Consider the following 27006-nt stretch of genomic DNA (forward strand, 5'->3'; position numbering starts at 1 on the left):
TGAGAAAGGCAAGGTTGAGAGTAGTAACCACCAAAGAGTGATTAAGAGGGTAGGGTCTGCCGTCAGACTGAGTCTGGCATTGCTACTTACTAGCTGTGTGACCTTGGCCAAGTTACTTCACCTCTCTGTTCTTCTGTTCCTCACTTGTAAATAGTGATTGTTCTGAGGATTAAAAGATGATGTCTATAAAGTAGTAAACAGAGTACACTGCACATAGTAAGTGATGGAAGAGGCCATTGTTCGGCTAGAGCAGTTTTAGTGGGGATGGGGCATGATGGGTGGATGCAAGAGGTTATCCACTGGTTGAATCAACCAGAATTGGAGGCCTATGGGATGTGGGAGAGGGAGGGAGCGAGGTATCAGGTGCCTTGCTTAGGCAGTGGTGGGGGTCCTGGAGCAGGGAGCTGAGAGAGGCCAGGCGGGAGGAGAGGCAGCTGGGGTGGGAAGGGAGTTTTAGACTTGTGTAGTATGAAGATTCAGGAAGCTGTGGGCTCCGCAAGTGTAGAGTTCAGCAAAGAGGCTTCAGTGGGAGGAATACAGCCCAGAGCCACAGCCGGCCAAGAAGCCCTCCTTTCCCATTAACCCTCCTGGACTATTCCCTGGGAGCCTCTGCTGTCCCCTGCCGCCTGCCTGAGGGAGTGAGGCAGGGTTCCATAAGGCTCATGCCCTGGCCGAGAGCTCATCATGTGGGTGGACAGTGTGAAGAGGCACTGCTAATCAGCCTCCATCATCTGTCTGTCCCTCCCCCTACCTCTGGAGCCTGTGCACCCAAGTGTGAGGGAAATGACTCTGGATGTGGGCTTCTCTCCCTTTGCAGGAGCTGTCAGTATATTTGAGAGGCAGGATTACAGAGTGGTAAAGCACACAGACTCATAAGTGCTTGGGGAGAATCACTCACTGCTCCATATCTTAGTTGTGGAATCTTGGGTGTGTCAGTTAACCTTTCCATGTCTCCACTTCCTCATCTGCAAAATGGGATAACAGTAATACCTATCTCATAGGATTGTTGTGATAATTAAATCAGTGAATGTATCAAGAACATTAACAAGTATAACAAGTACCAAGAACAGGACCTGGTGCATGTTAACTGTTGTTATCATTTATCTGTCCTAACGCAACTTTCAGGCATCTAAAGATAGTCAGAGGAGGGCGGAGGCTGCACCAGGGTATGGCACGATTGTCCCTGTGATGACTCACCATCTGGCTTAAAGTGTCTTCCTCAGACACACTCCCCTAGTCCCCTGCCCCCTCCAGGCCTTAGGCTCCATCAAATACCTACCGAGCATTCATTTCACAGGCCAGTCCCAACCAGGAATCCTGAGAAGGAAACACCTGCTCCATCATCTGCCTTGGCGGGAGGTGGGGGGCTTTGCCCTCCAGTGACAAGAACGAGACAAGTGAAAGGTCCAATTTGAATGACTTTCTTTGGATCCTTGTACCCTTGACCTTGGCAAGCTACTTGATACCTCTGAGCCTCATCTTCACCATCTGAAGTGGGAATGACAGTAGTACTACTTCATAGGGTGGTGGCAGAGACAGAATACCTGTGAAGCACTTGGAACAGTGCCAGGCACTTACAGGCTATTGTGGCCTGCTGAGAGGGACGCAGATGTCCTGCCTCACCCACTGGCTCCATTTCCACCTGCCCAAAGTAGGGGCAGGATGAATAGGAAAGGGGGGACCCCTTTCTGACCCGACTGCCAGTCTCTGGAAACTCCCCTGCAAGGACTTCTAGACCAGGTCACTGGCACCAGAGACCTGAAATTTCAACTCACTCCCCGAGCCCCACTCCTTCTCTACTCTCTTCCCCATGGACACCTGTGACCCCAGCCTGTTATCCCTTCAAGCTGTTCTTCCTTCTTCCAAATTCCCCGAAACCTGAGTGGATGGGTTTGGTCTGGGGGCCAGATTCATTTCCGGGCTCCCCTCCTTCCCTGAGGGGGTCATTTAAAACTCCACTATCTTTTCTCAAAGTGGGAACCCAGCAGATTGGGGTATATGTTCAAAATATAGATTTTCCATTTCATGCCAATAGGACTGAATCTGAATTTGAGGGGGTGGAACTTACAATCTGATAAGCTCCTGGAAGGATTTTCAAAGACACATTAAAATTGATTTTAATCACAGTTAACCCCGCCCCCCCAAGAAAATAATCATCGGTGGAAGAGCAGGGGGCATGGATTGTTAAGAGATATGTCTTCCTCTGTCCAGGCAGGCTCAGCAGCAAAGGAAAAGGGACACAGGTGGGGCAAAAAGGGGGTGAGTCCTAGAAAGCCGGGGGCGAGGCGTGTGACTCCTTCGAAAACCCTCGGTGACGTCCTGAGCAGTTACGGCGCCGGCGCCGGGGGAGCTGCTGTCCCGGAGCCACTGGCTCTCCGCGGACTCAGAAGCAGGAGTGGGGCGAAGAGGGGGAGCTGGGCCAGCAGCGCGGCGGTGGGAACTGAGGCCCGGGGAGGCGGTGGCTCTCCACACAGAGCCCGCCTAGGACTCTGGAATCCAGAGCTCGGCCTTCACCCGCCGGGGGCGTGGCCTTCTAGCCCCGCTCCTCTGGGATCTCAGCCCCACCTCCGGCGCCCACAGTCCCCGCGCGCCGTCCTTCCTCTCCAGCCTCAGTGTCCCCACCCGCGGCGGGTGTCTGTGTGTGTAGGGCGGGGAGAAGGGGGCGGACGGGGTGTGTGCACAGAAGCGCGGCGGTGGGAGGCTCGGCAGCGGGATTCCCTGCGGAAAAACGGCCCCATCCCTCCCCCGGCCTGTTCGAGACCCTGAACCGAAACAGGAGGCAGGAGGCCCCCGGCCGGCCGGGAAGCGGCCCCAGCCCGGATTTCCCTCCCGGGTGGGGCCGCAATGACTCACCCCCTTCCCCCTTCCCCCGGTTTCCTTGTTTGCATTTCTCCTCCCGGCCACGTGGCGGCCGGTGTAGCGGCCCGCAGCCCCTAGCCCGACACCCCCGCCGCCGCGGCCCCGGCTCGCAATCCAAGGCCGCTCCCGCCCGCCGGGGTTTCTCGGGGCCCGGGCTCCCGCCGGCTCGGCACCCTGGGCTCGGGACTCCGCCCCCCGCCCATGCCCGCCCCCTTCCCTACTGTAAGGCCTGGCGCGTCCTCCCCGCCCTCCCGGTCCGTCCCGGGAAGGGAAGAGGGCGGGCCGCGCAGGGGGTGTGACAGCTCCCGGCCGGACCAGTGCCAGCTGCAGCCTCGGTTCAGCGCCCGGTGCCAGCTGGCTCTTTCGTCTGGGACGGAGGGGAGGCTCGGGGCTCCTTGTCGCTGGGGGTGGGGGAACGCCCCCCCCCAAGCCCCCAGCTTTCCCCCCACCCAAGAGGAGCCTCTCAACCCAGCCTGGCTCGGGCTGCCCTGGCAGCGGGTCCAGCTAGGAATTGGCCTGCTCACTTCGCCTGGGACTTACAACAGGGGCTCGCTGTTGGCGTGGGGAGGGGGGGCGGGGGGGCTCCCGTCACCCCCAGCCTTTTGCTAGAGGCTGCACGGCTGTGCGAGCTTGAGGAGGAACATGAAGGTGGGTAAGGTGGGGTTGGGGGGGGAGGAGGAGCAGGAGAGGAAGCTGACACGGTCGGGGAGTTGGGGTGGGAGAGAGAGGCTTGGTCGGGGGTGAGGAAGGTGGAGAAACGAATGGTTTGAGCTGAAGCTGCATTTCTGGGGGATCCAGAGTCCATAGTCTCATACCGGGAGTTGGTGGAGATCCCTGCAGGGCCATGGGCGGTGGGGTGGGGCAGAATTCCCCAGAAGACCGGGAAGAAGGACCTGATCTCTGGGGCGCCAGCTGGAGACCCCTAAGTGCGCCAGACCGGCAGGCCCCAGTGAAGGTCTTCCTGTCCCTCCCCCGGCTCCTGGCAGGGATGCAGCACCTCCGCCTGACCAGTCCAGAGGACTCTAAGGAAGTGGTTCTGCCTGGGGCAGTTGTGCCTTGGTCCAGCTGCCCCAGGCCCGGCCTCATGGCTGTCTGCCTTCCTCTTCCCGTCACAGGTGGGCTGGCCAGGTGAAAGCCGCTGGCAGGTGGGCCTGGCCGTGGAGGACAGCTCAGTTCTGGGGGCGCCGCCGGTGGGAGGGCTCCCGGACGTGGTGCCGGAGGGGACGCTGCTCAGCATGGTGCTGAGGAGGATGCATCGGTCCCGAAGCTGCTCCTACCAGCTGCTTCTTGAGCACCAGCGCCCCAGCTGCATCCAGGGGCTTCGCTGGGTGAGTGCCCATCCCCTGCCGGGGCCAGGCACCAGGGCTGGAGGGGGCCCTGATTGGAAGAACGGGCATGCTGCTGGTGGCCCAGCTTGCTCTGGGGGCATGAGGGGGACAGCTGGGGTGGACAGTAGGTCAGGCAGCTTGGCTGCAGCGTGCGGGTGGCTCACACAGCCGCACTGCGTGTGCATGTGGTGCCCAAGTCCCCCAATTCAGGCATGAGGGGAGGGGTAAAGGGATTTGTCATTTACTTGTCACCTCTGTGTACCTTGGGTTAGGTGCTTACGTGTTCTCCAGGTGGTGGTGGGAGGCATGTATGAAATACTGGGGGCCAGGTCAAGTGGGGGGGTGAGGTAAGCTTGGTTACTATGTTTTAAACATCACCGTGACAACATTCTCCTTTAGTGAGGGCTGAACTGCATCGAGTCTGCTTTTGGATCTTGGGGTGAGGTGGTCATGTGAACATTGCTTGGCATCTGGCTTTGAGGGGCTCAGGGGAGAATTCTGAGAAGTTTGGAGGCTCTGAGATGAACGGAGCTCCCTTTGCCGATGAAGAATCTTTCTGGAGCTGCAAGAATGAAGGAGAGAGAAAGGGTGTGGGGGAAGGATGTGGGGGGGCTGGGGGGGGCAGGATAAAGTTTGCAGGATCCAAATCAGCAGAGAAGCTCTCCCCAGCCACCCAGACTTAATAGGTTCTTCACCTGAGATTCGGTGTGTCTATTACTTGTGCCCAGCCCGGGTGGAGGTGAGTGCGGGGAGAGTGCTTGGGCAAAGGGGCGGAGAGAAAGCAGGACTTGGGAGAGCTCCTCTCTTATCAGCAAATCCCTTTGAGTAGAATGACCACCACTTTCTGCCTCCTTCCTCCTACCTCACCCAACCACCATTTATATTTACCAAAATATGAAGCTGGGTTGAGAAAACTGAAGCCCACCAAGGTAATGGGGTCCTCCATGCAATGGGAATCGGGAGGAGAATCTAGGTGTCAGTCCCCAGCTCTCCCCCAACCCCTGCCTCCCTGGGTCTTCCTGACAAGGGGCCTCATGGGCCTGGGTCCTGTTCCAGATGACGCTCTGGAGGGGGCAGGGGAGCTGGGTTCCCTCTGGGCTTCGCTCTCTGCCCCCCTCACCCCCCAGGTCACTGGCAGTAGCTACTGCTTGGAGCCAGTGGGCTGGAACCCTCCCTCCCTCCTTCCCTCTCAGGCTATAATTACTTGTGCATTTCCTGTCCCCTTCCCAGCTTGTAGAGGCAAGGTGGGGAGTGGGGGGAAGGTCAGGTGCCAGGACAATGAGGTCACTGGAGGATCCCCTGGGACCCAAAGTCTGGGAGGGGTTGGAGGAGGCCGCCAGGCTGTCTCCTGGCTCCCCCAGTCCCCCAGAATTGAAGGGCTGGTATGCATGAGGAGGCCGGAAGAGTGAGGGTGAGGGTTAGTGGAGTAAAAAAATGGGGTCAGAGGCACAGAAACAAGGCCCCTCCCCTGCCAGGTATGTGTGGGTGTTGGTGATTAGAGGGAACTTAGATTTTTAGGACTAGAGGCAGGGCACATCCTCTCCTGAGGACCATCTCTGGGGAGTGGGGGGGTGAGGTGCTTTCAGCCCGTTGCGTCTGTGTTTAAGAGACTCTGGGTACCTGTGAGCTATACCTCTCTTCTCTGGATGATGCCTTTGGCTGAGGAGGGGCTCATTTGAGGGAACAAGTACCCGGCAGGGAGCGTGCACACACAGGGTGAAGGGTGGATGTTGAAAGGAGGTGGGGCCCAGAGTCCCAGGAGGACAGTGCTGGGATTTATTCAGGCCATGCCCCCTTCTTAGAAAATCAAGGGGGAAACCCATCAACCTCCTGAGGTCTGAAGAGAGCACTTTCTGTTCCTACTAGACCAGGACAAGAGAAAATGAAAGCAGGTTACAGCAGGAGGGCCTGAGGTTAGATGCAGAAAGGACTTACCAACCACAGCAAAGCTGATGCTGGAATAGGATGGAAGAACATCTCCTTTGGAAAACATGACGGGGAGATGAGATCTTGTCTTATGTCCGGGAGCCTACAGAGGGACCAATCTGTCTAGAGGCAGGGACAAGATCAGGATGACCTCTGGTGGGTCCTACCAGCTCAGAGAAGCCTGGGATGCTTCTCTTTGAGTGACTGATTTGGGGAAGGTGGCTCTATTCTCTAACTCAGAAAACATGCTTTCATCCAACCTGTCCAAATCATGGTAGTAGCTAATCGTTGTGTAGTATTCCTATCCCAGGCGCTATTATGAGCTTTACTTTGTCATATCAAATAATCTCACAACAGCCCTGTGAGATAGCTACTAATGCCATCATCTCATTCTATAGATGCGAAAGCAGAAGCACAGAGAGGCTAAGTGACAGGTCTAGGGTTACACAGCTGCTAAGGGACAAAGCTGGGTTTTGGTCCTAGGCGATCTGGCTGCAGAGTTCAAGGTCGTAGTGTATTTTCTATTGCTGCAGATGGTGACACTGACACCCCAAAACATCACCCCCACTCATGCATCCTTTCCCAGTCCCATCATACACAGCCCTGGCCTGAGACCCTAGCTGTGACCTAAGGGAACTGGTCTGACGGGTCCCAACACGGCTGTCTGGCTCTGTGCTTGCCCCTCCAGTGCGACTCTGACCCTCAGTGCCGGGGGTGGGGCAGGCCATGGTGCTGCGCCGGGGGAGCTAGCTAGGACCTCCTCTTCCACCCTGAGTCCTTCGTGTCCAGACACGAGAGGAGGTGGTGGGCGAGGGCCTTCACCCCTGCCATACCAGCCGCTGCTTTCCAGCTGAGAACCCTGTAAGCTGACACTCAGGGTTATCAGATCAGGGACAGGGTCAGCGGAAGTACAACATTTCTTGCACTGTGTCCAGATGACAGGTGCCCAGCATGAAATAATAATGTTACATCAAGTTACTTAACACTGACCAAGTAGTTACTACAGAGCAGGCAGGGCTTCGAATGCTTCATGTTATTAACTCGTTTGATCCTCAGAATTACCCTGTGGGATAGGTAGTATTATCATCAGCCCCACGTGACAGATGAGGAAGCTGAAGCACCGAGAGGTTTATAAGCAGCCCAAGGTCACACAACCAGCTGGTAATGGGGAACCAAGATTTGAACCCAGGTGCCTGGCTCTGGAGCCCACACGCCTGCCTGCTGCTCCGGAATAGCACCTCCACCCTGATCCTAGGAGGTCCTGGTGCACGGGAACATGGCAGGGGGCCAGAGAGACTATGATGAAAAACCTATGGAACTTTGTCTAACCCAGTATTTTCCAAACTTCCTTGCCCATGGAACATTCCTGAGGGCAGGATTCACCTCTATCATCTCTGCTTTCACAGCGCACGGTGGGGGAAGCACAGGGCCGCGGAGGCACCGTGGGATATGGTAGGGCTTGGTGGCTGAGAACATGGGCTTTGGAATCAGAGAGGCACAGTGTGAATTCTGCTGCTCCTATTCACCAGCTTACAGGGCAGGTTATGTAACCTCTGAGCCTCCTTTTCTCTAGCTGTGAAATGGGAGACAAACACCTACTTCAGGGTCAGCGTTGGTAGAGTTATTCAGTAGGATCTTCAATTTCTAAGCAGTTGTGTGGCTCTGGGCAAGTTGCTTCATGTCTCTGGGCTCCTGCTTTCCTCGCAAAATAAGAAGGATGCCTTCAGGTCCCTTCCTCAGCTCTGATGGGCCGGAGCCCCCAGCTTCTGAGCCTCGTGCACATCCCCTGGGGCAGGACAGGAAGTGGTTTAAACAAGGCCTGAGGATCTGAGATCTGAGTCTTGACCAGCCTGACCACATGACCAGGCACCTCCCCTCCTGATGTGCCCTCCGGGGTCACAATAATACCAGGAAGGGAGTGTGTGTGGGAGCCGGGGTCGCGGGCACCGAAGGGACTCGGGGCAGGGACTGGGGCCACCTGGGCGCTCTGACATGCACAACAAGTCATTAGCACTCGGTACTGTTTGTTCCAACACGGGGGGCTGGCTGGGTAGAATTCCTGCCCTTCCTCCTTCCTTAGCTCCTCCTCCTCCTCCTCCTCATTTCCTGTCACTAAGTCTCCAGGGCTATGTCTGGCACTAGGATGGGCCCCATGACCGGGTCAGGGATACCTATGGGACACCTAGCGACTTCCGCCCGGCATTGGGCCGGGCACCTACACACGCCAGACCTCAGGCCTCTGCCTGGCACACGGTGGGAAGATGCTGGGACCAGGGGAGGGGACTGTGTCCCCAGGCCTGGTCATACCCTAGCTCCCCAGCCAGGTCCTCTTCAGGCCCTGTGTGCGGATGGGAAAGCAGCAGAGAGAAGCGGGACAGGAGAGGAAACAGGCAGGTGTGGTGGGTGGAGTGAGACCGAGAATGTGAGCACTTCTGGTAGGAACTTGAGTTTATCCGTGGCTGTATGGCTGTGTGTCTGAGTTACAAGGGCACTTCACCTCTAGACTTTTGTTTCTTCCTAAGTCAGGGAGGACAGACAATACCTGCTCTGCCTGCTTCCCATCTGATCCTATTCTGTATGAGATCAGATGAAATCACGGAGGTAGACATTCCTTGTAAACTTCAAGTGCTGCCTTCGGGACGGCTCATAGAGAGTAGGGCATCCTGTCCAGAGGTGTCCACAAATTCCAGCTCTCAGGTGGTAGGAAAAGAGGGGCATGAGACGCTTTCATGGCCGACATCCCAGGGCACGCATGCCCAGGAGTCCCGGATGCCCAGTTGATGCCAAGGGCAGGGAAACCTCGCTCACCAATGATTTGTACGTAAACCCCGTCTTCCAGAGCTGTCCTGTGTGCTACCAAGACTGACTCACTCTTACAGGGTTAGGGAATAGCAGCTGCAGCATCTCGGAGAGGAAATGGGCTTTCCAGCAGGCAGCCCGCCCTCTGCTTTGCAGATGAGTAATAATAACTAACACGTATATACAACTCTATGTATATGCCGGGCAGTGCTTTAAACATGTGATCTCTATTAACTCACATAATTCTTCCTAAAGCCTGAATTGTTGTTATGAATGTTTTATAGATTTATAGGCAGGGAGAGGTTAAATCATATATTCAGGGTCACGCTGCTAGTAAACAGAGGAGCAGGGATTTGAATCCAGGAGTCGGCTCCAGGGTTTGTATTTTTAACTACCAGTCTGCACCGAGGTCCACAGAGGGCAGGAGTTTTGCCCACGGCCCTGTGACTGGGGACTGACCCTGGCTTGGGAGCAGGCCTTGGGACTCCAGGCCTCCCGAGCTGCTCACTTTCTGGCCTCTCCCTGGCCTTCTTATCTCATGTCCTCATGCCCCCCCCCAGCTCCACTGTGCCCCTTCCCTACACGGTGCAGTTTACCTGGGAGCCTGGGCACACCTGGGCCCTGAGTAAGCAGAACTGGGATCTCATCTGTGGGGATGCACTGCTGGGGTCAGGAAGGAAGACAAGGGTCTGGTGATAGGGCAGCAGGGCGGGCATGAGGCGGATGCCTGGCATATGGGGCGTGCTCAGTGAGTATTTGTTGAAAGCTAAGTGGACGCCTGGAGTCGGGGACTGGGCAGGGGCTAGGAGTGATGGAGGTGGGCACCTGAGAGCTGGGTTTAAAGGCCTGGCACTAACACTCAAACCCTCCCACTGCACTCAGACGCCACTCACCAACAGCGAGGAGTCCCTGGATTTCAGCGTGAGCCTCGAGCAGGTACAAGCCACGAGGGGTGGAGCTGGGAGGGGCCAGCACAGCCAGGGGTTCAGGGCCTGAGCCAGCTGTGCCTCTCCCCGCTCCTAGGCCTCCACGGAGCGGGTGCTTAGGGCTGGGAAGCAGCTGCATCGGCATCTCCTGGCCACCTGCCCCAACCTCATCCGAGACCGCAAGTACCACCTCAGACTCCACCGGTGAGTGGTGGCCTCGACTACCTCCTCGCCCACCCCCTCCAAACCCTCCCCACCCACTGTTTTCTTTCCCTTTCACTCTGTCCAGGCACCTGGGCCCAGCCCTGCTTCTAGACTAGGAAGGTGCCTTTCAGATGGAGCGTCCCTCCCTCTCGCCTCTCCCGTCCTGCCATTTGAGTCTCCTTCCTCTTCCCTGTCCCCTTCCCCTCCCAGGCAATGCTGCTCTGGCCGGGAACTGGTGGATGGGATCTTGGCCCTGGGGCTGGGGGTCCATTCCCGGAGCCAAGCCGTGGGAATCTGCCAGGTGCTGCTGGATGAAGGTGCCCTCTGTCATGGTGAGCCCTAGCCCTGGGTGGGTGCCCGGGGCTGGGCAGTCCTGGGGAGCAGGCCTCCGGTGGGCATTGCAGCGGGGACCTCATACCCACGTGGCCTCAATTTCCTCTCCTCCCCCACGCCTGGGCCTCTGCCCCCCAGTGAAACACGACTGGGCCTTCCAGGATCGAGATACCCAATTCTACCGTTTCCCCGGGTCGGAGCCAGAGCCTGCAGGCATCCACGAGCTGGAGGAGGAGTTGGCTGAGGCTCTGGCCCTGCTCTCCCAGCGGGGGCCTGACGCCCTGCTCACGGTGGCGCTTCGAAAGCCGTAAGTCGGGCGTCTCGCGTCTCACGGCCCTGCTCTCGGACTCGGTAGTTTCTGTTTCCCCTCTGAGGGGGGTGGTCCCTTACTTTTTGTGGAGGGAAGGGACCCTGGCTGGACCAGAGGCCTGAGCTCTGGTCTGCATTCCGCCATGGACTTGCTGTGTGATCTCGAGCCCTCCTTCCCCCTCTGAACCGGTCCTTCCTCTGTAACTGAGGCTGTGGGGCACGTGGCCTCCGAAGACCCTGCCCACTCTGCGATGCAGAGAGACGGAGGGCTTTGGAATCCGCCGGCAGGTCTGCGTTCAAATTCCAGTTCCACTGGCTACTGGCTCGGTGACCTTGGGCCTCTCCATGCCAGCTTCCTCTTCTGTCAAAGGATAACAATACCCACGTCATGGGGTCGTCGTTGAGGGTGGAATGAAGTAATGCGTGTAAAGCGCTTGGCCCAGTGGCTGGCACACAGTGTGCTTCCGGTAAAGGCTGGCCCATTACTGATAAACAGCCGCTGCTGGGGCACCGGCTGGCCCAGGCCCGAGCTTGGTGGACGCGGTGACTCCCCGCTCTTGGCCTTGGGCCCACAGTTCATCACTTCTTCCCCGCCTTCCTGCGCCCGCAGCCCCGGGCAGCGCACAGACGAGGAGCTGGACCTCATCTTTGAGGAACTGCTGCACATCAAGGCCGTGGCCCACCTCTCCAACTCGGTCAGCCCCCCGGCCCAGCCCTGCCCTCCCCACCCCCAGCCTCCCTTCCCTGTGACCACTGCTGGGCCCGAAGACATTCCCCTCCCCTCCTGCCTGTGGCTGGGAAGCTTCAGTCTAATTTCTTGCCCCCGGCATCCTTATCTGAAAGTCCTTCTGCCTCTCTTTGCCCATTTCTTCCCCTTGCTTTGTCTCCTGCTGAATCCCAGGTCACCCGACCTAACTACATCTCTGTCCCCTAAGCACTTGGGGCTTTGGACCTAACCTCCTCACATGGCCCCTCTTCCCCTGAACTCACCTCATTGACCCTTCTCTCCCCGCCCACAGGTGAAGCGGGAATTAGCGGCAGTTCTGCTCTTTGAACCACACAGCAAGGCAGGGACCGTGTGTAAGTCAGACGGGATGGGAAGCTGGGCACCAGGAACCTGGACATGGGCGGAGGCCACAGGGAAGAAGTGGTGGGTCCCTGGGGGCATGTCTGATCTGTGCTTCTCTCAGTGTTCAGCCAGGGGGACAAGGGCACCTCATGGTACATCATCTGGAAGGGATCTGTCAATGTGGTGACCCACGGCAAGGTGAGTCTTCCCTCCCTGCCCAGCCCCCTGGGGTGTAACTGCTCTCTGGTCCTTGACCTCAAGGGCAGTGCCTTTAAGAGACCCAAGGCTGCCGATCTCCCAGGTCTCCTCCTGCTTTGGTGGCTCTGTCCGCCGTGGGTCTGTCCCGGCGAGGGCTGGGCGGCTGGGCTGGGCTGTGACTCAGGCCTGGCTGCAGGGCCTGGTGACCACACTGCATGAGGGAGACGACTTTGGGCAGCTGGCTCTGGTGAACGATGCACCCCGGGCAGCTACCATCATCCTGCGAGAAGACAACTGTCATTTTCTTCGCGTGGACAAGCAGGACTTCAACCGTATCATCAAGGTGCCATTGCTGGGGGTGGGGAAGGCAGGGGACATGGCAGCGACACGTCTCTGGAGAAGTGGTGTGGGGCAAAGAGTAAAGACCAGAGAGAGCCTTTAAGGATCAAGGAGAGGTCGAGGGTGGAGAAGCTCGGGGTGATGGCTGCAGGTGGCAGCGTAGCCCCGGGTGTGTGAGGGGGTGCAGAGCATGCTGAGGAGGTTCAGCGAGCCCTGGGGACCCTGGCTCGGATGGGAGACCAGGGGGCTGGGGTTACAGAGGGTTAGGGGTCTAGGGTGCAAGGGGATGCAGCATAATGGAGAGTGGGATCCATGGAGGGAGCCCTGGGCGGGATGGGGTGGAGGAGGGGCTCAGGCTGGGTGATGGGCAGGGGTGGGAGTGGGGGTAAAAACCAAGGTCATGGGCACTGAATGGAGTGGGAGAAGGGCGGAGGGTCCCTGTGGGAGCCTTGTGGGGTTCAGGGTTTGGAATGGGGGAGGGAGAGGGAGAAGCTCTAGGGTGGGGAAAGGAGTCATGGTGTATGTTGAGCACTGGGTGTTGGCTTGTTCTGCAGGATGTGGAAGCAAAGACCATGAGGCTGGAGGAACATGGCAAAGTGGTGTTGGTGCTGGAGAGAACCTCTCAGGGCACTGGCCCTTCTCGTCCCCCAACCCCAGGCAGGAACCGGTAACATACCCACCGTGCTCCCTCTCCATACCATCTCTCTTGCCCACCTTCTCTCCTTCCATTTCCCAGGCTTTACTCCCTTCCCCGTGTCATACCCCTGCCCTCTGGCCACCTGGGGGTGGAGAGGCTTCCAGGGACTAAGAGGCATCCCCTGAGTTGGTCCCCCCTCCACCCCAAGGTGAGAGAGGGCTGGCAAATAGGGAGGAGTGATATGATTGATTATTGATGTCTGCCCCGCCTGTGGGAAGGGGAGTCGGGGCATAAGTGCTATGGACTGGCTGCTTCTGCTAGGTATATAGTGATGTCTGGCACCCCGGAGAAGATCCTAGAGCTTCTGTTGGAGGCCATGCGGCCTGATTCCAGTGCTCATGACCCAACAGGTAGGGGCAGGAGACACCCTGACTGCTCTCTGACTCATTGGGTGGTCAGCACAGCATGGGAGAGGGCCAGGCACCCTGCCGTCTGACCTCATCAGGTGCTAGTTTGGTCCATTTGGTCCGTTGGCGGGAAGTTTGCATTCCTGTGTTCTTGGCTTGGGTGGGAAGTGCAGTGACAGGGATTGGGCATCTCTGGTCCCTTGTCTGTGGTGGGATTGGGGAAAGGGATGCTCCAGCTGTGCATATACTTGTGCTCAGTAGACTTGACCGCTGAAGCCCCCCACCTGTCCCCTGTCCCTGCCCTACAGAGACATTCCTCAGCGACTTCCTCCTGACCCACAGTGTCTTCATGCCCACTGCCCAGCTTTGCGCTGCCCTCCTGCACCAATATCCTTCCAGACCCAGGGGATGAGGATGGTGTGTGGAGTGGGGAGAAGGAATCCCTCGTATCATGGCTGTGCCGAACCCTCCAAAGTGCCAGCATCATGCCAGGCCCAGCTTGTGCGTGGGCTCTGGGCATCCTGCCCCTCCCTTGCCCAAGGTGTGGTGGGTGGTCTGGTTGGATGTTGTGGTTCCCTTGACTGGTGCCCACTTTCCACGCGGAGCCCGCGGGAGGCAGCGAGCAGGAGTGCAGCACCTACATCTGCAACAAGAGACAACAGATCCTGCGGCTGGTCAGCCAGTGGGTGGCCCTGTACGGCCCCATGCTCCACACCGACACTGTGGCCACCAGCTTCCTCCAGGTACCTGGGAGTGAGGCAGGGCTGGACCGGGCTGCCGGGGCGGACATGGAATCTCAGTGAACCTTGGCTCCTCCCAGAAACTGTCAGACCTGGTGAGCAGGGATGCCCGGCTTAGCAACCTGCTGCGGGAGCAGTGGCCAGAGAGGCGGCGACACCACAGGTGATGCTTTGGCTCAAGTTAACTCGTCACCTGCGGGACGGGCAGCGCAGCGGGGATGGAGAGCACCGCCTCTGGGGTCAAACACATGGCTTAAATCCAGGCTGCACCCCTGTAGCTATGCCGCCCTGAGCCCATTACCCTCACCCCCCCACCCCCTAGGGCTTCAGCTCTTGTCTGTAAAACTGGGAGAATACCTACCGCGCACTGCACCTGAAGAGCGCAGCGCAGGGCACGCTGTGCTCACTTGTCTAGTCTTGCTCATTTCAATTAGTGTTCTTACCAGTCCCCTTGCCGCTCACCCTCCCATCACGTGCTCCTCCATGCTCATGCAGCCCACAGTCATTCGTGTGTCATCCTTCTAGCCCCAGCACACCTGCTGTGCTCACTGCCTCCTAATTAGTGCCAAGCACCCTTAGTGCCAGCTCCTGCCGGCCCGCCCGGTCAATTTCCTAGCGTTTACCTCGCCCTCCCAGACCTTCCCGCCCTCCCAGGCATCCCATGGGGTCAGCTGAGGTCCAGGGAGAGCTTCTGTGCAGGCTGCCTGCCCTAACACCGCGTCCCTTTCTCCCTTGAGCTCTCTTTCCCTCCCTTGCTGACCTGGGAAAATCACAGGATCCAGGGGCTGGATTTCAAGTCTTGCCTGTCTCACCAAATCTTTGATCCTCACCAAATCTGCAAACCTCTGAGCCTCTGGTGAGGGCGGGTAGAATCCAGAGCCCGTGTCGTCCTCTCTGCTCTTGACCCCATGTCATCCTGCCTGCAGTGGGCCCTGCCCGCCAGTCTCACCTCCCTTCTCTCTTGCTCCACAGGTTGGAAAATGGCTGTGGGAACGCATCTCCGCAGATGAAGGTGTCTGCCCCGAATGAGGTCCTCTCGCTTCTGCGGGGCCCCAGCTGTCCCCACTCCTCCAGGGACCACCGGGCCCCTCCTTCGGCCCCTACCCAAGGGGCTCTGCGTGGGAAGCCCCCGTCCCCTGTCGGCCCCAGGCACATCCTTGGGTCTGGGATAGGTGTTCATGGAGCTCGGGCTTCATGTGGCGCTGGGGCCAGGCCCTGCAGGGAGACACAGAGGTCTAAGGTCACTGCTCCCCCCGCCCCCACCAAGCCAAGGGGCTTTTATTCCATCTGGGAGGTGATTCATGCTCACGGTTAGAGCCAGTTAGCAGTTCCCACCTGGGAGGTGAGGGGTGGTGCCTGGGGGTAGCCTTGGAAGCCCAGGGGTTCCTGGGGACCAGTGCAGGGAGCCCAGAGGACGGCAGGCTGAGATCCCAGTGCCATTCCCAGCAGTGGGCTAGCGGGGGAAGCAGCAGGAAGAGCCGTGACTGGCGCGAGATTTGAGGAATGGGGTGGAAAGGGCTGGGAAGGTAAGTTGGGGCTGGCTGGGGGGCTCATGCATTGGGAATAACACCCAGATGCCTCACCTGGGCCTGCAGTGCCCAGCTGCTTCTCCCACCTCATCCTGCTCCCCCCTCCTCCTCGCAGGCTCCTTTTCGGCTAAAGGTGAAGCTCAGCCCCTCCTCAGTCTCCTGCCCTTACCTGCTGGCCCCTCTCCCACCGGCTCCCCTCCAAGGTGTCCTCTATGGTTTTCCTCAAAGCATTATCCCAGTGGAATTGTTTTCTTTGTTTGTCTACTTGCTTATTGTCTGTTGGTGTCTGTCATGTCCCACTAGAATGCCCGCGTGAAGGGCCTTGACCTCTGTCTCCCCAGCCTGTGGTTGCCACTCAGGGAACGGCCGGCGGGCACTGCGCTAGGTGCCGAGGATGCAGTAGGGGGCTGGGGGAGCCACCCTGGCCTCGAGGGGCTGGCAGTGAAGCGAGGGACGGGGCTGCAGAGCAATCTCATGCTGTATAAGGGCAAAGACAGGGGACTCTGGAGACAGGAAGGGGAGGGCTGACTCCGGGTCAGGGTCAGGGAGAAGTGACCGCTGGGGCTGAGAGCAGCAGGGAGTGAGGGTGGAGGGAGAAGAGGCTGCAGGAGGGTGTGAGGGGGGAGGGAGCCCACCTCCTAATGGAGCCTGGAGGAGAGAGGAGAGGCGGGCAGGGGCCAGAGCAGGTGGGGCCGCCCCCCCGTGGGCCACGGGCCAAAGGGGCCTGGCCTTTGTCCCCAGAGCAGTGTGAGCCATTGAAGGTGTCTGAGCCAAGGATTGACAAGGTCAGATTTGTATACTGAATAGGTCAGCTGAGGAACCTGCGCTTTATCCAGTAGACAATGATGGCCTGGGAGCCGTGATAGGAAGCTTAATCTGGCCCTGGTCAGGCAGATGGGAGTGGGAGAGAGGGAGGCACCCGAGAGGTGAGGCTGGCGGAGAATGCCGTTTTAGTAGATAATGAGTGAGGCAACACACGGGCTGGTGGACCCTGGGGTTGGCCTGGGCTGGGGAGGGGGGCACGGCACACGGAGACCCCAGAACTAGATGACATGCCGTGGGGAAGCGGGGAGTGGGCAGCAGGAGCCATGAGCCCAGGGGAATGGCCGAAGAGTAGCCTGGGAAGTGGGATGAGGGATCTGAGGGGTGTGTTGAGTTTACGGTGATGGAGCACAGACGCGGGAGGATCCAGGAGGCATTTGAGACCAGGGCTTGGAAGAAAATTCAGTGCTCAGTGGTATGGTTTTTAGAGTCCTCCATCTGCGGGGGTGGGGTGGGGTGGGAGGGTGCGTGAGGCTGGGAGGAGCTCGGAGGGGAGCGCAGAGATCTGGAAATCCAGGGAAGAACCATGAACCAAGGTCCGAACCTGATCTGCCACCTTCAGAGCAGGTAGAGAGTCAGTACAAGAGTTGGAAAGAGTGGTCGGTGGGCAGAGGAGCTGTGTGAGGCAGGCCTCTGGCCAGCGGGGGCTCCCCAGCAGCCCACTGTGGTGGGGCCATGGAGGAAGGGTTGTGGGGTGACGGGGCAGCTGACACAGTTGAGTGCTGGTGGACAAGAGCGCGGTGTGTGTGTGTGGGGGGGGGGGCGCAGGCGACAGGTTAGGATTCCAGCTGGGCCACTTAGCAGCTGTGTTGCTTTGGGTATGTTACTTAACCTCTCTGAGCCTCACTGATCTCATCTATAAAATGGGGATAATAATATTTTGTCCAAGGGCTTTTGTGACTATTTAGATACTTAAAATATGTCTGTACTTAGCCTGGCATGTAGCAAATAGCAAATGGTAGCTGAAGGAGGAAAAGACCGAGATCAATAGCTGAGGTGTGTTCGTATTAGAGCAATTCTGGACCCATCTGGTAGAGGGGGTAACACACATGTAGAGGGGCACAGACTTTGCTCTGTCTCCTCCAGGAGCCTCAGTCCCCAGCGCCTTACCTGGCCCAGATTCATGGGACAAGCAGAGCCCGAGGGTGGTGTGCGTGCCCCGCGGGTCCCCTGCTCCTGGTGACAGAGGCCCCTCCCCGTCCCAGCATGCTCTCCTGTGTCCTCCCGGCCTTACTTTCTCTCCCTCTCAGGCGCGGAACTTGCCTGTTTGGCTCCCCAGCCAGGATGAACCTCTCCCCAGCAGCAACTGTGCCATCCGAGTCGGGGACAAAGGTTGGTGGTCTGTCCGAGCCAGTCAGTGCATAGCTCGAACCCTACTGTCATCACCCTTGACCTTGGGGCGCCTGGCCGAGGGTGGCATGCCGTGCTCCTTGGGGTCTCTGTTCCAGGCTCCCCCTCTCCTTGGCTCAGGGCCTCCCACCCACCCAGGCTACTCCGTAGCACCCTTGCCCGCCTCCTCGGGACCCTCCCTCCGCTGCAGTTGCTGCCCTCTCCCTCCTGGGGTGGGGAGACCAAGCAGCCCCCCCCCCACAGCTCAGCCAGCCTTCCTCTCCAGTCCCCTATGACATCTGCCGGCCGGACCACTCGGTGCTGACCCTGCAGCTGCCTGTGACGGCCTCAGTGAGAGAGGTGATGGCGGCGCTGGCCCAGGAGGATGGCTGGACTAAGGGGCAGATGCTGGTGAAGGTGAACTCTGCGGGCGGTGAGTTGTGTCTCTGGGTAGGGTGGCCCCAAGGGAGGGGACCCCCTCAGAGCCGTGCCCATCCCCCGAATTAAGATTATCATCATCTTTATTATCTTTATCATGTTAATGATGGTTAGCATTTATTGGGAGGTTTATTACATCTCTTCAAAGTGCTTTGCATGTGGTGCTGAAGAGCATGAACTCTGGAGCCTGCTGCCTGCATTTGACTTCTGCCCTTTGGCTCCCTCCTCTCTGTCCCTGGGCAGGATGCTTAATCTCTCTGTGCTCTGTTTCATCATCTGTAAAATGGGGATGAAAAGAGTGCCTGCTTCATAGAGGAACTGTGAGGATAAATGAGCTAATCTATAAAAGTGTTTAGAATGGTGTCTGACCCATAGTCAGCACTACATTATTATCTGTTATTACATAGCTACTGCTACATCATTATCATGCTTACATATTTATTTAATCCTAATAACAATCTTATGAGACAGGTATTTTGATCCTATTTTCAGACAAGGAAACTTAAGCTCAAAGGGGTTCAGTGATTTTCCCAAGTTCACACAGTGAGAGCGTCAACAGCCTTTGAATTCGGGTAGTTGCTCATTTAGTCTGTAGTCATCTTTGAGGGTCAGCTGTGGGCCAGCAGTGTGTTAGGAGGTAGAGGTACCATGGCAGGTAAGACAGAGCAGCTTGATGGTTAAGAGCCTAGACTGTGGACTCCCAGATCTGAGCTGGAATCCCAGACCCACTGCTTACTAGCTGTGTGATCCTGGGCAAGTTGTTTAACCTCTGTGAACTTCGGTTTCCTCGTCTGTCGAATGAGCGCTGTCACTGTACCTATCCCATAGGACTGCTGTGGCTATTAAATAAGCTACTGTGTTTAAAGCTGTTAGCACGGGACCCAGCATAAAGTTGGTGCTCAGAATACGGCAACATGAGGATTATTAAGACCTGCCTTCGGAGAACTTGGGACATTAAAACCCACTGTTGTCCATGAAGGACACAGCCCAGGTCTGACAGCTGGAGCCCAGGGTAGGCAGCTGGGTATCCAGAGAACAATGGCAAGGAATGGCAGGGAGATTGGCAAAGCCTCCTTCCTTCAGGAAGTGGGGAGAGAGGATGAGGTCACCTGTGCCTATGTGCTGCTCTGGGAAGCACTGCCCTCTGGTGGCTACCTGGCAAGTTGCAGTTGTCCTAAGCCAGTGTTTATTGAGACCCTACGTGCCTGTGCTCTGTTCAGAGCACTGATCCTTTTGATTGACACCGATGTCAGTAATCAATATTTTATTACAAACTCCATTATATGTGTATATTTCCTTGTAAGTCACATAGATATATTCCTACCCTAATGTTACGTGATCATAACACAACACACAAAGTAGAAATGCAAAACAGGTGAGAAAAATCAATAAAGTGAAAGAGCTAATGTTTTTTCCTGGACACGCAGATGGTCTTGCGTACCTTACTTTGGAGGCTGATGGTCTAGGGACTGTAGACTCAAACATGACTAAAAACACGGTCTCAGTCCACAAGAGCTGATGAAAATCCGCACAAAGATTTCTGCAGGGCATTTCCCTATTTTCAAAGGGCCTATATATGTATCATATATTTATAGCCACTATTTATATTTATATCAATGATTTCATTTGACTCGTGAGTAGTCAGGGCAAATCTTAGTGCCTCCATTTGACAAAGGAGGAAGCTGAGGCTCATTGAGGCTTCAGCGTTGCCCAGCGTCAGCCTGTCTCACTAAGACTCCCCTTTCATCGTCCTTGGGCCGTGCTGCCCTGTGTGTGTGGATGCGTGGGCATGCGCACCTGTGTATTTAGCACACCTGCCCAGGACTCCAACCCTGCTACTGGGAGAAGAGACCTTCCAGCCTCCTAAATGGGGCCTCCACCCTGCCTCCGGTTGCTCGCTGGCCTCCCTCTCTGTCCCCACCCAGCACAGCCTCTGCTCTCTTTGCAGACGCCGTTGGCCTGCAGCCAGATGCCCGTGGTGTGGCCACATCCCTGGGGCTCAACGAGCGGCTCTTTGTTGTCAGCCCTCAGGAAGTGCACAAGCTGGTAGGGACAGGCGGGGCGCCAGGGCCTGGGGAGGAGCTGAGTTTTGGGGGTGGTAGGAGTGGGTGCTAGGAGAGGGTCACACGAAGAAGACGGGGAGGGCTGGCTCTGGCTGCTGCTGGGCCTTAAGGAAGAAGAGGAAGGAGTTGGCCTCAGCCAATGGGGAAAGTCCCTAGGTTGGGGGAGGGGAGAACTGGTTGGGAGCTCTCAAGGGGGAAGAGAGAGACCTGCCCCATCAGGGGTTCCCCAGAGAACAGGCACCCTACAAGGAGGGGTCCCAGCATTGGGGAGCTGTCTGGGACATGCCTCCTTGGGAAGCCCCTCCATCAGATGCCCCTCCAGCCCCTGCCCTCCCTGGCATTCCTCCGACACTGGGCACAGAGGCTCCTCCCACCCTGCACCTTTCCCCCGGATTCCCCAGGCAGCCCCCCTGAGCACTCTTCCACCTGCAGACCCCACACCCCGAGCAGCTAGGGCCCACTGTGGGCTCTGCAGAGGGGCTGGACCTGGTGAGCACCAAGGACCTGGCGGGCCAGCTGACGGACCACGACTGGAGCCTCTTCAACAGCATCCACCAGGTGCAGGGGCAGAGCGGAGGGGAGGGGGCTGGCGATGTGGGCTCCCCACCTGCCATGCGCTGACCTCTCATGCTGCCCCCGCCCAGGTGGAGCTGATCCACTACGTGCTGGGCCCCCAGCCCCTGCGGGACGTCACCACCGCCAACCTGGAGCGCTTCATGCGCCGCTTCAATGAGCTGCAGTACTGGGTGGCCACAGAGCTGTGTCTGTGCCCTGTGCCCAGCCTGCGGGCCCAGCTGCTCAGGAAGTTCATCAAGCTGGCCGCCCAGTGAGTGCCTGTGGGCTGGGTGGGCTGGGTGGTGGAGTCCTGAGGCTGCCTTTACTTAAATGCCCGATCCATGGTCAGGGAATTGCCAAATCTGCCACCCCCACGCTTCCCTGGGTCCCCTGGAGCCTCTGCCTCCCCACCCCGTCCGGCCCCAGTGCTCACAGGGGCAGCACTGGCCTGGCCTGGCGCTGGGCCCCAGGCCAGCTGTTGTATGGGTGCAGGGCTTTGCACATGGCTGAGGGTCTCTGGGTCTTCTGTTCACAGCCTCAAGGAGCAAAAGAATCTCAATTCCTTCTTTGCCATCATGTTTGGCCTCAGCAACTCGGCCATCAGCCGCCTGGCCCAGACCTGGGAGGTGGGTTCCATCTGCCAAGGCAGGCCAGGGCCTTCCCACCCTGGTCCTGAGTCAGGCCCCTGCCCGTTCTGGGGGTCCTTTTTGGGGATGGTGCTCCCACCCCAGAGCAGTGACAGCCCCGCCTGCCTCTCCTTCACAGAGGCTGCCCCACAAAGTCCGGAAGCTCTACTCGGCCCTCGAGAGGCTGCTGGTGAGTGCCGGGCCCCGGCTCCTCCCTCCAGAAACCCCGATTCTTGGCTCCCTTGCAGCCTCTCTGCCTGTCCTTATCTACTTCTCTGGTTTCCAGCCCTGGGTCAGGGCCTGGCTCCCTTTGGCCTGTGGGTTTGGGGTGCTGGCTGAGGAACAGGTGTTTAGCATGATGGAGGGCTCTGCATAGTGTGCTATATCCCTCAGTATGTGTGTTGGGGGGATGGCATTTGCTGTGGCTATGAGGTCCTGCATGAGGGCAGTGTCTGGCCCTGGGGTCTGAGGTGCCAGGGGACCACTGGGGGATGCCGGTTTCCAGCTGACCCGCCTCAGGACTCAGGAAGCAGGTCCTGACCCCAGCTCCCACGGTGTTCTGGGGCCTGTCAATGGCCCCTCAGGAGACTCAAGGAGCCCATGTGCCAGCCTAGGCCAAAAGATGAGGAAGGAATTGAGGAGCTGAGCCCTCCACTGCCAGGAACTGTTAGGGGGGCCGGTTTGAAAGGTTTGACGGTATTCAGGGGAGAGCTAGTGCAGGGTGCTTTCATCAGCAAGGCTCTAAGACGCTTGAGGAAAAAATTCTCCTGGAGCTCAAGTGGTTCAAAGGAATTTACCCACTAGAGAGAGAGAGGGAGAAACAGGGACAGAAAAGAGAGTTTTCCATGAAACCTCAGGGGCCCTGTGATAATGGCCATGACGTGTCCTTGGGATTTAATCAGAGGCCAGGAAGCCACATCATGCAGACTGGCAGTCACAGCTCCAGGCCCCCTCCCGCCTCCGCAGAGCCTGCCTTGGTGAGATCTGGGGCCGAGAGGAAGCTGAGCTCCAAGGGGATGGGTGCACAGCCTCTCCTTGGGACGGTGGGCATTTGGTTGCGCTGTGGCACGTGGTGGGTTATGGTGTATGGGACCTTCCCTCTCTCACTGTGGCTTCTTCCCTCTCAGGACCCCTCATGGAACCACCGTGTGTACCGTCTAGCCCTCACCAAGCTCTCCCCTCCCCTCATCCCCTTCATGCCCCTTCTTCTCAAAGGTAAGAGGACCAGTATCCACCTCCCTGTCTCCATCCCATCCATTCCTGCCCCTGTGTGTCAATCCGACCCTCTGAGTGATTCCAGTGTGCTGATGCCCTGGGGGGCACAAAGAGGAACTAGGAGTTCACAGGGTAGAAGCAGAGTTAAGACATGCAGACATTAGATGGCCGATGATACGAGGCCTAAGAGATACAAGGAAATCGCTCCAGGAGGTTAGTGGGGAGGAAGAGGGCCATGTGGGGGACGGACAGGCCCGAGCCTCCCTGTTACTGACCCCTCACCTTTCCTTGGCTGCTGGAAGGGGAAGGAGTTTGGGGGCCTATGAGCAAAGCCCATCTCTTTGCAGACATGACCTTCATCCATGAGGGAAATCACACACTGGTAGAGAATCTCATCAACTTTGAGAAGATGGTGAGTCCGAGGAGGGTGGGTGCCTGACACTGGAATGGGTTGCAGGCTATGACGATGGCCTTGGAAGGGGTCAGGGATGGGGTGAGAGATGGTCTAAAGTTGTTCTCAATAATATAAATATGAATTCTTCCTTTAAAATAGCCATTACTCCATTGCATGCCCTCGTGAGGGTCTGGTCTCCACTGGGGAGTGCTGGGGTGACAGCCTCAACTATCTCGCTCTTCAACCAGAGCCCCCTCCCGTCTAAGCCCTCCCTCACCTCTGTTCTTCCCAACGCCTGGTCCCCGCTGGGTCTCTGGGTGAGCTGGGGCACAGCAGACAGGACCCCGTCTCCTACAGCCACTAGTTCCTACGAGCACTTCAGCTGTCCCCCAGGCCACACCAGGGTCCCGTTCCTCACACCGGGTCTCATGTCCCTGCTTGGCCCGCAGAGAATGATGGCCAGAGCTGCGAGGATGCTGCACCATTGCAGAAGCCACAGCAGCGGTGAGAGGGCGGGTTCCCCGGGTGGGTGCCCCTGACCGATGTCCCCTTCAAGGCACCGGCTTGGTCCTGTCTCGCTGACTCCCCTCCTCTCACCCGCCAGTGCCTCTGTCACCGCTTAGAAGCCGAGTCTCCCACCTGCACGAGGACAGCCAGGCGACCAGGATTTCCATGTGTAAGTGCGGGCAGGGGTGGGTGTTGACAAGTTGGCCATGGCTGGCATTTACAGGCACGTGCATACATGATGCTGATAACGCTTCACGACACCTCTATGAGGCAGGTAGAATGCTATCCTAACTTAAAGATGTGCGAACAGGCTGGAGCCTTGAAGAAACCTGTGGAAGCCACAGAGTTAGATAGAGCTGGGACCCAGGGACTCTTACTCCAGATCTGCGTTCTTGTAATTGGCCTTCAGATGCATGAAATGGGATTAATTGTAATCCACAGTTCATACCACACTGTCATCATTATTTTAATTTATGTATGTATATTCTGATGATACGATGGGCACCTCTGGACCCAAGCCAAATATGAACACGTTGACAATAACTTCCATCTCCCTAGTGGTGTTCCTCTCTCCCGTCCTCTTGCCCCTCCCGCCCAGGGAAGCCACTCTTCTGAATTTTGAGTTACTCATTTTCTTGTTTTTTAAAATAGCTTTATTATATATATGTATGATAAAATATATATACACACGCACATACATATACATCTTTTAAATACCTCATATATATATGACAACAAAATATTCTTTAGTTTTAGTTGTTTTTGAACTTAGTAAAAGGGGTATTAAACTGTATGCAATTGGGGGGGCCTGTTTTCTCCAGCCTGTGCCCTTGACCACCATGCTATTCTGCCCCAGCAGGGGGGCGGGGTGTCTTCTAGATTGGCCGTGGGAAGTGGCAGGCTCGGTGGCGGAGGGCAGGGAGGCTGATTCGCTTCTTGGAGGAGGAGGGGTGGGCTCTACAAAGTGCGCGGTGCACCCCCCCCGACCACCCCTCCCCCCTCTCCCCCCACTTAGGCTCGGAGCAGTCCCTGAGCACCCGGAGTCCAGCCAGCACCTGGGCTTACGTCCAGCAGCTGAAGGTCATCGACAACCAGCGGGAACTGTCCCGCCTCTCCCGGGAGCTGGAGCCGTGAGGAGGGGCTGGGCTGCAGCGGGCACTGGCCGCCAGGAGAGCCAGGGCGAGCCGGGCCAGGAGGCCCACAGGCTGGCCGCGCCGGGCAGGGGCTCTCCGCGGACTGAACTTGAGGCCCTGGAGTGGGCGGCACGGAGGCAGCCATCCCCTTGATGACTGGCGGCCAAGGAGGACCTCGGAATGGAATGAGCCGGGGCCCAAGGCCAAGGAATGGGGGACAGAGAGGCCCTGGAGTGGGTGGGAGAGCGGAGCGCTGCCTCTGTGTATTCAATAGAGAGCTCTCCACACCGGGTCTTTTCCAGATTCCATGCCTCTCGGCTTTGTTGTCCGGCCATCGCCAGGCCCCTGGGGTGTGTTTCCGCAGTGGACCGAGCGTCTGCCTGTGTGTGGCATGTGTGTGGCAGGGGCAGGCCCGCTGCCTGGGGAGGCGGGGAGGCAGGGAAGGGTGGGGGCAGCGCTGCTTTTCTTTCCACGGCCTGTGCGATAAACAGCTGGGTGTGGTCGGGGCTGTTTGTCCGGGAGTGGTGGTCCCTGAGGAGCCTTATTGTTACCCTAAGCGGACAGAGAGGCTGTGTTCTCCGGCCAGCCGCGGGGGGGTGTGGCAGGGAGGGCCGAGCCCTGCCCCCTGCCCAGAATGATCTCTGGGACCCTGCAGGGCTCCAAGGCTGACTGCGTCCGGACCCCAGCCCCTTGGTCACGGGAGCGGCAGGAGCCTGGAGCCCTGCATGGGGCTGGCCTGAGTGGCCCTCAGCTGTCCACAGTGGTCTGAGAGGTCGCTCCTCCCCCCCCTCCCCTCCCCTCCCCTCCCCTCCCCTCCCCACTCCACTTCCTGCCCCTCTGCCTGCAGCCCGCTGGGCGGTGCTCCAGAGGCGGCAGTGATGGAGAGGCTGAGGCAGAGGCTTCTGAGCGGGGCCCATCCCTTGCTGAGGCCTAAAGGCATCCAGGAGTCAGATTTCCTGTCAGTGAGGAGAGTGGTCCCAGCAAGCCCTGTCAGCTTGGAGGCCCCTCTCCCCTGCCTCTGCGGCACGTCCCCTGGGGACCAGCTGCCGTGAGGACCCTCCTGCCCCGGGAATTCACGTGAGGGAGCCCCAGGTGGGGCTGCCCTCCTCTCTGCTCCCTGTGGCTCTGAGCCTGGCCAGGGGACGTGCGCTGTCTGACCCCGAGAGGGACCTCTCGGCCTTGGGGATGAGCCGGAGTAGGTTCTGAGCAGCAGGGCCCTGGGGCATGTGGAGGGAGTGGGCCCATACCTGGGAGGAGGAGGCAGCTGGTACAGCTGCCAGGGCTCAGGCTGGACACACCCTCCCCTCCCCTCGCCCCCGCACTGCCAAACCTCTCATCCCTGTGGTCATGGACACTCACTGCTTCCAGAAAGGGCCAAGAGCCCTTGGCAGGAGGCAGCCCAACTGGGATTATGCCTCGGGTTTCTAAGTGCATCTGAGCAAGTCAATGAACAGTTCTCCGCCTCCATTTCTCCATCTGTAGGAGGGGTGTGATACGATGATCTCAGGTCAGCTCTTAGTGGCAAACAAGTAAACTGCAGCTCTGCCTCTGCAGCTGAGGTGACAGCTGAGGGCTGTCCTGTGTCCTCTGCCTGCTGGGGCAACATCACCTCAGAGGAAATGGGGAGCCCACTTCCTCAGGAACAGCCTGGGGTGGAGCAGACGGCAAGGTAACCAAGCCAGTGCCCTTGCCCATGGGTAGAGATGGAGGACCCTGGGGCACAGAAGCTTCCAGAGCTGAGCAGTCATGACATGAGGTGCAGGCCTGGTGAATCAGGACTCCCAGGGCCTTTCTTCTCTCCTAAACCCATTGTCTGTCAACGTTTCAGCATAGGCCAGACCGGCCAGCCAGGCGCCCTTCTCCATCCTTTCAGACCCAGGGTGAGACCAGCCCTGTGATGAAGAGTGGGAGCCAAGCGTGGTGGCGCTGGTGTCCTCCATCAGCGTCTCTCTTTTTCTTCCCTGTGGTCCCACCCATGTCCCCAAGGAGCTTTGACGGTGCAGGAATCTCCCTTCCACCTTGACCACCTGGCCACATCCAGCTGCCTTAGTCTCTGGGGCCGGACACCTTTTGAGCCTGTAGGGAGAGGCCTTGCCAGGAAAACAGTGCCCAGGGCAGGCAGGAGACACAGACTGGGAGCCGAAGGCCCCAGTGATGGGCTGGGTCACCGCGGAGGGAAAGGCTCCAGGTCACGGTGGCCTCTTGCTCTGAGGGCTGTGTCACCGTCTGTATCCCTGACTGCCCAGGCATGGGGTGGAGGGGTGGCATCCCTCATGTGCCCTAACAGCCCGGGCTGTGTGTAGGGGGCCCCCAGTGTGTGT

At 58.1% G+C, this 27006-nt stretch overlaps 1 protein-coding gene across 8 annotated transcripts; it reads left to right on the plus strand.

Annotated features, from left to right (window-relative positions):
• Positions 1 to 3191: 3191 nt before the first annotated feature.
• Positions 3192 to 24988, plus strand: RAPGEF3 (Rap guanine nucleotide exchange factor 3). Of its 8 annotated transcripts, none has more exons than XM_082422407.1 (28): positions 3192 to 3507; positions 3975 to 4187; positions 9795 to 9848; positions 9936 to 10042; positions 10253 to 10374; positions 10514 to 10682; positions 11295 to 11379; positions 11704 to 11764; positions 11875 to 11951; positions 12148 to 12294; positions 12845 to 12957; positions 13249 to 13337; positions 13643 to 13721; positions 13927 to 14077; positions 14155 to 14237; positions 15047 to 15314; positions 17676 to 17757; positions 18041 to 18187; positions 20141 to 20238; positions 20688 to 20813; positions 20900 to 21081; positions 21346 to 21436; positions 21576 to 21626; positions 22564 to 22651; positions 22999 to 23063; positions 23495 to 23549; positions 23650 to 23721; positions 24568 to 24988. In XM_082422407.1, exons 1-28 carry the CDS (start codon positions 3502 to 3504, stop codon positions 24684 to 24686), a joined length of 3000 nt encoding a protein of 999 aa, XP_082278533.1. In that variant the 5' UTR covers positions 3192 to 3501; the 3' UTR covers positions 24687 to 24988. The 8 variants fall into 8 exon arrangements, with proteins under 8 accessions (XP_082278533.1, XP_082278540.1, XP_082278534.1 ...); XM_082422408.1 differs by lacking the exon at positions 3192 to 3507 and adding an exon at positions 15907 to 16002 and having other exon boundaries at positions 15047 to 15104; XM_082422409.1 differs by lacking the exon at positions 3192 to 3507 and adding an exon at positions 15907 to 16002 and having other exon boundaries at positions 15047 to 15086.
• The last annotated feature ends 2018 nt before the right edge of the window (positions 24989 to 27006 follow it).

The sequence above is a fragment of the Balaenoptera physalus genome (genome assembly GCF_965194825.1).
Source record: "Balaenoptera physalus genome assembly, chromosome: 13".
NCBI lineage: Eukaryota > Metazoa > Chordata > Mammalia > Artiodactyla > Balaenopteridae > Balaenoptera > Balaenoptera physalus.